The sequence below is a fragment of the Theropithecus gelada genome, chromosome X (genome assembly GCF_003255815.1).
Source record: "Theropithecus gelada isolate Dixy chromosome X, Tgel_1.0, whole genome shotgun sequence".
In the NCBI taxonomy this organism is placed as follows: domain Eukaryota; kingdom Metazoa; phylum Chordata; class Mammalia; order Primates; family Cercopithecidae; genus Theropithecus; species Theropithecus gelada.
In genome coordinates this window covers 30103210-30114330 of record NC_037689.1, presented here as the reverse complement: position 1 = coordinate 30114330, position 11121 = coordinate 30103210, and the positions used below count along the sequence as shown (strand labels likewise).

Below are 11121 nucleotides of genomic sequence, written 5' to 3'. Positions count from 1 at the left end.
ACGCCATTCTCCTGCCTCAGCCTCCCGAGTAGCTGGGACTACAGGCGCCCGCCACCTCGCCCGGCTAGTTTTTTGTATTTTTTAGTAGAGACGGGGTTTCACCGTGTTAGCCAGGATGGTCTTGATCTCCTGACCTCGTGATCTGCCCATCTTGGCCTTCCAAAGTGCAGGGATTACAGACTTGAGCCACCGCGCCCGGCCTATTATAATTTGTTTTTATGCTACAATGGAGCATCCACTAATTCACTTACTGCTGCAGATGTCTGCCTCCTATGCAACATGAAAGCAATCTTGAAATATCTGTGAATCAGGATCCTTAATAGCTAACCTTGGATTCCAATACAGTCCCATATAAAGAGCAGATTTATTTCCAAACAAAAGCAATTCAGACTCCCAAAGAGACATGGCGGCCTTGGCTTGGGCTTGGGTTGGGCTTGCATTGTCCAGATTGATTTGTTTCCTATTCACTGTTTATACTAACTGGCTGCAGAGTTGGGTGCACCCCATCTCCTGTCACCATCTGGATGAAGGGCCAGCAGGCCTGGAGGTCACTCCCCATCTCTTTTGAACATTCAGTGCTGTGTCACCTGCAGCCACTTCCACTCCTCCCTTAAGTAAATCACTCAAGCCTCAGTTTTCATTTTAATTATTGTCTCATGTTTTTCCCATCAGCCCTGCTGCTTCCTAGCAAGACCCCCACCCATCATCCAATGAGTACCAGAGATGTTCCATCTGTGCCTTTTTTTCTCTCTTAATATAATTAAACACACACACACACACACACACACACACACACACACACACACAAAATCATGAAGTCTCACTGTGTTGCCCAGGCTGTTCACAAACTCCTGAGTTCAAGCGATCCTCCCACCTCAGCCTCTCAAGTAGCTAGGACTATGACACGAGTCACCATGCCCAGCTCTCCATCTGCACTTTTATATATATACATTAAGAATTGGTAAATACAAAACAGAATGGATAAGTGCAACTTAGCCAAATATAAAAGAAACAGAGGTACACACCTATTATCACAGGAAATGTCATCTTTCGACATTATCGTAAAGTTATATTCTTAGCCCCTGACTCCTTACCATTTAGCCTCTTTCTTTTATTTATATTTAATCACAACATTATGGCAGAAAACAGTAACAGCACTCCAAAAAAGGGAAAAATTACATTGCTAAAGAATATCATTTTTTAACAGAAAAACTTACATATAAACTAATTCTATGTCTCAGAGAAGCCGGCATTAGTTTCTTTTTAACTGAAAAAAGTTAGATTTGTATTTACAGCTTTACACCACTGCCTGCACTGCTGCCAGCTCAGAAATGCTGGTTGTGACCTTAGAAGTAGCGTGCTTTGATGAGGAATTATTACGATACCGTTTAATTCTAGAAGGTGTATCCCGCAGCCATGGGAGTGTTTCACAATTGTCATTAATCAAAATGTAGACAGTGCGTGCTTTGTACTTTTATTAAAAGCCATATTGCACACACTAGATAGGAAAACATCCTTGTTGGATGGAATATGATTTCAGTTCTTGCCAGTGTTTTTTAATCCCTAATGAGACTTATTGCTAGCATAATTCTCTTTCTCTTGCTCTAGGAAAATTATATAATTCTTCAAGATCTGTCATTTTCCTGTAAGTATAAGGTGACTGTCCAAGCAATACGGCCAAAAGGTCACTCCAAGGCAGAGGCCACTTTCTTCACTACTCCACCATGCTCTGCTCTTAAGGGGAAGAGCCACAAACCCGTTGGCTGCCCTGGCGAAGCAGGTACGTTTTCACCTGAAGGACTTCTGCATCTAGGTCTAAGGTGTCAGCAGCACTTTGCAAACCTTGCCAAACTGCATTTCACAAGACCAGAAAAACCAAAAGTGCCTCTCTTTCTAAGTTGTGTAATGATGGCCCAATGTGGACAGAAGATATGTAGGAATGAATGTGTTATTTTAAAGCCTAACAGCCTTGGAAAGATGTCCTTTGATAGTAATGTTACCCTTTGGAAATGAAGGCAAACATTTAGATACCGCTTGTGTTTTGGCAAAGTTTGATATAATTATTTCATTTTTATCCCACCTCTTTGCTGTGTGGATTATACTCACACACTTTCCATGCCAACCTAGCAAACCTCACATCTGTACCTTCCAACCCCTTTCCTTGCCAAAGTTCCTGTCTTGCAGTGGGAAAAACTCTTTTAAATGCCCTGGATTTGACCAGGCATGGCGGCTCATGCCTGAAATCCCAGTACTTTGGGAGGCTGAGATGGGAGAATCACTTGAACCTGGAGTTCCAGACCAGCATGGGCAACATAGCAAGATCCTGCCTCTAAAGAAAAAAAAAAAAAAAAAAAAAAAGCCTTGGATTTAATAACTCTTCTAACAGCTTTAATATTTACCTTCTCACTGCAGTCCATGCTATTCTTTAAGAAATAGTTAAGTCCTTCCAGGGTCTAAACTGCTCTCCTGCTTCCAACTTCAAAAGAGCATTCTAAAAATGACCCCCAAAAGATTGGAAGGAGCATTTAGTACAAAGGTGTCGTGAGGAGATTCCTACTCAACCTATCCCCATATATCAAAGGGGTGATTGCCTGAACCCATGTTTAAAGAACGAAGTCACATTGCTTCTATTAATATCATCCCACAGACTGGCCGCTGAAAATTCCTAGAGTGGTTCCCATGGGCACACCTTCTCCAGTCACCTAATCCTGGTTTTCCTTCTTGCATTGCTGCAGGTCATGTTCTTTCTAAGGTGCTAGCTAAGCCTGAGAACCTTTCTGCTTCATTCATCGTCCAGGATGTGAACATCACGGGCCACTTTTCTTGGAAGATGGCCAAGGCCAATCTCTATCAGCCCATGACTGGGTTTCAAGTGACTTGGGCTGAGGTCACTACGGAAAGCAGACAGAACAGCCTACCCAACAGCATTATTTCACAGTCCCAGATCCTGCCTTCCGTAGGTCCCACCTCTTATACTATGTCCGTGTCATCAGTATCTACTGCTCCTTTATTCTGACCTTCAGAGGTGGCTACCTCTGTCATTCTGTGTGCTGTACAATTGAGTCTTATTTTTGCATTTTCTTCTTCTGAGTGTGTCTTTTGCAAGCATTAACACATTACAAATGTGACTGTGCATAGCTAAGAAGTAGCATAAGCTGCCATCTAGATAAAGTTTGATGGCTAGAGCCAACTCATGAGAAGACCTTACCCTATCTTGTATGTAAGTGATTGAGCCATTTTCTTCTATCTTTGTTAACCTCATGTCTCTCTGGTCCAAGTGGACATGCCCTGTTTGAAGTGTTGAATTGGGGAGGGTTGGGGGGGAATAGCTAAAAGAAGCTTGTTGTTTGTCTGTCTTCCCCCCAACTTCAAATTTGGCTCGAGGCTGTAATGAGTTGGCCTATCTTCCAGGTCACTTAATTCCTTGGCTTCAGAAAAAAAAAAAAAAAATAGTGTGGGATTTTACCCTCCCTGAAAATGCCCTTAGAGTAGCCAACTACCGTTATAAAATCCAAAAGGGGGGCGGGGCGGGGGAGGGAAAGAAACACAACTGAAATCTCAGAAGGAAAAATTCCCTGGAATTAGAGTAGTTATTCTATAAATGTACTAGGTTTTATTGAGTTTTGAGAAGAATGTGTTGGCATAAAAATAAACACTTTCAGTTGTGGGCATTGATAGATATTGTGTTTTAAGAAAAACAGTTGGCTCATTCACTGAAATTTGGATTATCAAGAATTCATATCACAAGATGTGCAACTGAAGACTTTAAACCATGGAAAAGTCTTATGTTAAGAAATTAAAAAATAAATAAATAAAATCCCAGGAGTGAGCCCTGAGAACTGGCACCTCAGCATATTTTAACTCTGCCAAGTGTCTTAGGCTGCCAAGAATTGAGTGAGGTGCTAAGAAACCATATGGCGGAGAACCCCCACAAATGAGAAAAAGTCTATAAATTAAACTGTGCCTTTACAAAGCAACCAAACTTGCCTGTGTATGATATTCTCCAGTGGGGGAAAACCTGTCCTAGGCTCTCTGTGCATTGCGCGTTGTCTCTGAAAGGTTGTCAGTGAGCATCCTCTTTTATGTTATCCCCTTAGGATCACTATGTCCTAACAGTGCCCAATCTAAGACCGTCTACTCTTTACCGACTGGAAGTGCAAGTGCTGACCCCAGGAGGGGAGGGGCCAGCCACCATCAAGACGTTCCGGACGCCGGAGCTCCCACCCTCTTCAGCGCACAGTGAGTGGGGTGCCAGGGCATTAAGGCGTCCTGTCAGGTCTTGTGAACATAGAGAAAAATCTTGCTGGAAAATGAAAACAAATAAATACACTATTACAGGTTTCTATGAGATAGGGAAATTGTCATCATCTGAAATTCTTTCTCCCGGTTTGTACCGACTTACTAGATTCTACTCCAGTACCTGTAGTATAAAATGCATAGTTGATGCTTAATTGCTCTTTTTCTCCCTCCCTTCCTCTTCCCCCCTTTTCTCCCTTTCTTTGCTCCTTCCTTGTTTCCTTTCTCCATCCCTCTCTCCTTCCCTCTCTTCTTTTCTCCTTTCCTCTATCCTTCCTTTATTTTTTTTCCTTTCTTGCATTTTTCCCAATATAATGCATGCTTTTTTCCTTGTCTTTTAAACCATAAATACATACGGGAAAAAAATCTGTAGTTTCATATCAAACTGAAATATTTTTAAATCAATATTTTCAAATATCACAATATAGGAAATAATATTTTCCTAAGGAACTTATGTTCTTGTTACATAGATATTACTGTAATAAATGTCGTGAATTTTCTTCATGATATGACCCAAGTCCACCTACTTCATTTATTGCTAAATCAAGTAAAATTTAAAAAGAAAATTGTCAGCTAGATTTTCAAAACAGCCTCTTGCTGATTTTTAAATTATGTACTTCTTTTACTTTATTTTCAAGCTTAAATTTTTTAAAAAAAAGTGTCTGATGATTAGTGTGTGGATAAAACATTGAGAATTAGTCATAGTTTTAACTCTGATTTTTTTAAATGATAGATTGGTATGCTTATAATTGATAACTTGGTATGTTTATAATTTGAAGAAAAACTATCACAATGGGAGAGCTTGATAGCCTCTAAGATTTTTATCGAATAAATGCTTTTCTGATATTCCTTCATAGAAATTCCATTTAACAAAAGTATTTGATAATTTTTCAAACTTCTTTGAGCAAATAAAAAAGGATTATGGTTTGATTGAATAAGTGTGAGCTTAAGGAAAGGAGCTTGTCTTTTTCTTACTATTTTATGGTTTAGGAAGGCATCAAAGAGGGAGAGAAAAACAGGAAAAGGAGAGAGAGTGTGGTTGTACATTCAGATTCAGAATAGGAGAGACATGGTCATAGGAAGGAACATTTGCCGGGGTCTCGTGCTTTTTCTACAAATAAAAGTAATTCTATCATTTATTTGATACATATAAATGGATGTGACTGACATATTTTGTCACTTTTTAGGATCTCATCTTAAGCATCGTCATCCACATCATTACAAGCCTTCTCCAGAAAGATACTAAACTGTTCAAAAAGATTTTTTGAAATTGGACAGATGTGTAAGCTTGTTGAACTTGGGCCACGACACATGCACACTTCCAGAGGCAGTGGGAACTGCTCAGAGGCCCGTACTCCCCTATGTGACTTTACTGCAGGAAGAGCTTCTGTCAATCACGGATGCATCTGGAGCCAAGTGAGAAACAGTAGATTGGTGAAGACAGACACCAGTTCCCTACAAGCTTGGAGAAAATGAAGAATAGGCCTGTTTAATGCTAAATTTTGTTTTCATGTATGGTGTCGCTCATTTCTATTGAATTACAACAGAACTCAGTTTTCCCTGAATTTGGAGTACCAAACTCTGCCCCAAAAAGGAGAGTAACAAATACACAATTCACACATAACACTAAGCATAAATCTAATCAATAAAATATATTTTTGACAAAATTATTGATTCAATATGAAAAATCAACTAAGATTATACAGCTTTGTTTATTCAAATCTTTCCTAAGATCATTTTTATCCTAGGTGATTTTTAAATGAAAATGTGTAATCTAAAATATACCAACGAATTTAAATCTAAAAATACTCCTACTTTAAGTACCTTATGCTGCTCTTTATGCAAAGGTAAATGAAAGTTCCCTCTATAAATTATGATTTACAAAAGACACCCAAGCCAGAGGAACTCAATGAAATAAGCTGCTAACCAGATTTTACCTTGGAGAAATGAAAATTATTTCTTGGGGATGCCTTTTAATATTTGATCGTATTATGTGAGAGATTTTCCTGATATGTTATCTTATTTATATTTTCCCTTATTTTCCTCAATGTGGATAACAGCTTTTGGTGCACTTTTGTTTCACCATCTGAAAATTCACAAAACTCCTTGCTTCAAATGAAAAAATCCCAACTATTGAGCATGTTTAAATCTTTGCAGAGATTTGCCTTTTCTTAAGCAAAGAAAGGTATTTGTATGCTAGAATATTCTTGGTAATGTTTTAAAAAGGCCTTTGATTGATAGAGAAGGACAGTTGCTTGCATTTAATTCACCCATATGCTTTCAAATCTATTATATCTTACTTTTTGGAAAATTTTTTATGCTACAAATTAGTGCCTGGTAGCATGAACTTAAGTCAAAACGTGTTTTCAATATGGAGTGTTACAGTGTATATTGTAACAACCTAAAACGCAGAGATGTTTAATTTAATACTGTTTTTTTCCTTGAAGGAATACTCACATACATGGTTTGAAATGTGCATAGATATGCATGTCTATATAATTATAAATGCATGTGTATATATATGCAAATATATGTACATATACATATATATACACACAGACACATGCATATACATGAATATACCTTGAGCATGAATCCCTGAAGAAATCGTTTTCATAGCTCACCAATAGTGAGTAAAGATACAGCTCTTTTAAAGGTCATAAGGATAATATATTTTCCCCATCAGTGCTGATTCTGAGAAAAGAGCAATTTATCAAAATTAAACACTGTAAAAGAAAGGTGTCCACATGTCTTCACCTACCTAAGTAAAACAGGAAGAAAATCAGTAACATTATCCTTAGGTTTTGACAATGGTGCTTGCTTCTTGTTGTTCTACTGTTTCCTGAACTCATGCAGATGCCTGGCCATTCCTGGGAAGAGTGGATAACTCAGAAGTCATTGACTCCACGGTTCCACTGCAGTGTCTAAAGGCCGAGGCAAATTAAAATGCAGAGAAAATACTTTTCCGATGTTGATGCATGTCTTTAGGAAACACATTTATAAACAAGGATACCTGATAATAGATACTGAAACCTGTTTCCTGTGTGAACTGTTTTTAAAGTGGATGTTCCAGGAATGTTTTGCAGCTTTGTACAAGTAACATAAATTGGACACCTGATAATGAAAGTTCATGTTGGTTCGGAATGGTTTTCTGCAGCTCCTGTCACAGGTTGGGATGGATTTATCACATTGAGTCGTGAAATTACCTGGTTCTAAGAATTTTTGAATGGCGAAAATAGAAAACAGTCTTCATTTGAAAACATCCCTAAGCTTGAATAAATGGATACCATAGATAGCTTCTCTAAAGCTATGTTTTATTCTGGTGTCATCACCAGCATCTGAATTTCAAGTTCTTAAAATTTCAAAAATTAAAATTTTTCATTATCGGCTATCCATTTATCTTTTACATGAACTTGTCATGAACAAATCCAAATGTTTATGCCAGCAAATTTTTGTACTGTTACATAAAAATGCTGGAAGTCTATACATAGATACAACATATTATTAAATTAGTACATAAATTTAATTTTATAAAATTCAATCATGCTTCTTTTGTCTGGGTAATAGACATTGTACAGATATTTTTAGTTCAGATGGTGATTCTGAAACTTACATCTCCCTTAAAAAAATCTAAAGCAGCTCTTATGGGCTTCTAATTTTGATATAAATAAATAATTTAAATTTTATTGGTGTTATTGGAAGAAAAATGCTATTAATGGGCTAATAAAAAACATGTGTTTCTCTTGTGGATTTTAATAAGCTCCAATATTATTCAATGATCAAAAATATAGTTACAATTTTTTGAATTTTAAAAATGTGATTGCTCTAATAAAGGATAAAATCTATGTTTTTTAACAAACATAGTTTTGGTGCCTAATTCTGTAATATGTTTTATTGAAATTAGATTCATTTATTTAATGTGAGAAAAATATATCCAGTAATAGTATTGAAACTTTAAAAAATTGAGCTCATCAAAAATATTGTCATCAAATATAGGTGGTTAATTTGATGTACATTGCAGTTACATGCATTATTTTTATTTACAACATTTGCTCCTTAATGATGAATTTATCTGGGTTACCCTGTTTTTCTACCTGGAACTCCATAGAATGATGTTTGCAAACCAACGTGATCTTTTCAGTCATTCACTGTTTTAATATGGCATGGTAGAGAAGATAAAGTTTATGGCAGGTAATTTTTTGTAATGTGTATTAAACGAAGTTCAAAGATTAGAAATACATCTGTGTCCTGAAAACCTTAGATACATAGCCGACTATATACAGAGGTTCATCTCAACCTCAACACTATTGACTTTTGGGGCTGGATAGTTCTCTGTTATGGGGGTTTGTCTTGTGCACTGTAGGTTTTTAGTAGCATCCACACTTTCTCCTCACCAGATGCCAGTTGCACCCTCCCCCAAGTTGAGACAACCAAAAATGTCTCCAGATATTGCCAGCTACCCCTTGAGGGACGGCACCTCTGGTTGAGAACCGTTGCTAGAGAATGATCTTTACTGAATAGATGAGAATTTGCCCTTCATAAGAAACCTGGTAAATTTCTAGAGCAAGTCCCAAAAACTAAGGGACAGCTAAGAAGTTATTATGGTTAACTTCAAAGGCCTAAACTGTGTCTTTTATGTCCACTAAACGACTTGATTAAAAGACAGGATTTTGACTTGTGTCTGTATCATACAAGTACGAATACTAATTTTGCCCTATGTATCCGTAAATGTCATTTGTGATATTGACGTATTTATTTAATGCTCTTTCTTATGCCGTGGGTTTTCAAGTTTACTCATTTCTATGGTTGCAAATAACTCTAAAACTTATTATATAAACTTTCATATTATAGGCAGAACACAATGGCTAAATGTCTGTTGCATGTACTTCAAAGTTTATTATAAGATATAAACAGATCTGTAAAGATGTTGACTCCTACCTGTGGTTTTGCATGCCCAGACTCAGTGTCAGGTACGGAGAGGATTCTCATGACTGTCTTACCTCTACTGAATATTTTAGTGACTTATATGATTTACGGAGTGATTAACAGAGGTCTATATAAAATTATTTTCCCCCTTTACTTAATTATATTGTAGTGTGCAGATAACAAAACTGCTACCTTCTCATCCAAGTGGTCTGTAGAATTCATGTCCCTTACAGTGGTCATTTAAAGTCAATATTTATTTATGTATGTAATAAAAAAGTTGGATTTTTGTGTATGTCTGTCATGTTATTTAGAGCGAAGTAATCTTGTAAAAATGTTTTGTAAAAAACAAAAAAGTATTGTAAATAGTCTTGATATTCTGTGGCTCATTATTTTCATGTTAGAGTTTGTACATACTGGTTCAATAATAAAGTATCCTTAAACCAGATCAAGGAATCGACTCATTTATTTCTTAAAGAAACATTTTTACTGGGCACAGTAGCATGCACCTGTAGTCTCAGCTACTTGGGAGGCTGAATTTGAAGGATCACTCGAGTCCTGAATGTTTGAGGCCAGCCTGGGCAACATAGCAAGGCCGTGTCTCCAACAAAATTTAAAAAAAAGAAAAGAAAAGAAACTTTATTACATTTAAGAAGAAAAATGGACAGTTCCTGCTGCCAAGGAGATTTAAAAAGCCTCTTTCCATGTCAGTGTGAATGGAATTTGAGGTCTGGTAAATGTTAACAAGACAGCACTTCATCCTAATGAAAGTATCTTGCAGTTTGACAACCAACACTTCAGATTTCTATCATCATGTTTACGATTGTAACTTCTGATGGTTTTAGTGGTATATTAAGTCAGGGATATACAGCTTTAAGCTGTTTTTCTTTTGTCACCAATATTTATTCTAAAATTGTAGATATATGCAATGCCGATAAGCATTCACCTGTATTTCAATACTACTCAATTGTTTTTCAATACTACCTACTATGGTGAAAGCCTTTAAATCTCCAATATCTAAGTAGAGTTTTGAGAGGCTTGTACATCCCCACTTTGACATGCAATTGACCCATAACTGCTGATGAATTGGAAAAAATGCCTAAGGAAAAAAAGCATAAGAAATAAAGGCTTTTAGGGTATTCACCAAAATAATACATATTGTACCCATTAAGTAATTTCTCTTTCCTCCCACCCTCTGACCCTCCCACCCTTCCAAGTATTTATTGTCAATTATTCTACATTCTATGTCCATGTGTACACATTATTTAGTTCCCAGTTATAAATGAGAACATGTGGCATTTGTCTTTTTGTATCTGTGTCATTTCAATTAAGATAATGGCCTCCATTCCATCCACGTTGCTGCAAAAGACATGATTGCGTTCTTGTTTATGACTGAATAATATTCCATTGTGTATATAGGGACAACTTACATGCTGTTGATCATAAGACAAATTAACATGACCTCTATGGAAAACAGTATGGAGATTTCTCAACTAAAAATAGAACTACCATTTGACCAAGCAGTCCCACTACTGGGTATCTACCCAGAGAAAAAGTAATCATTATATGAAAAAGATACTTACATGTTTATCGCAGCACTATTCACAAGAGTAGAGATATGGAAGCAGTCTATCAAGGCTATCAGTGGAGGATTGCTTGACGCTTTTATGCCATCTTGAGGTTACAGAAAGAATGGGGGCTCGAATCTTGGCAACACAATTTATGGGAGGGGAAGAAGAGAAGTCCTGACTAGCAAAGGTGGTCTTGTTATGCAGATGAAACCTCCCAGGTCGCAGCCTTTAGAGAGAATAGATGGTGACTGTTTCTTTCAGACCTTAAAGGTGTCAGGCTTTTAGTCAATTTTTCCTAGATCCAGACACGGGGGCAGGGAGTGGGTGTCAG

General features: G+C 37.1%; 1 protein-coding gene across 2 annotated transcripts in view; it reads left to right on the top strand.

The window, feature by feature from the left end:
* The window catches only part of ANOS1 (anosmin 1), a 215639-nt gene extending 205972 nt beyond the window's left edge, over positions 1-9667 (top strand). For both annotated transcript variants that reach the window (XM_025372222.1, XM_025372223.1), the window contains 4 exons: positions 1609-1780; positions 2736-2956; positions 4098-4239; positions 5484-9667. In XM_025372222.1, coding sequence (XP_025228007.1) covers positions 1609-1780; positions 2736-2956; positions 4098-4239; positions 5484-5542 — 594 coding nt within the window. In that variant the 3' untranslated portion in view covers positions 5543-9667. The remainder of the gene's footprint in view (positions 1-1608; positions 1781-2735; positions 2957-4097; positions 4240-5483) is intronic.
* The last annotated feature ends 1454 nt before the right edge of the window (positions 9668-11121 follow it).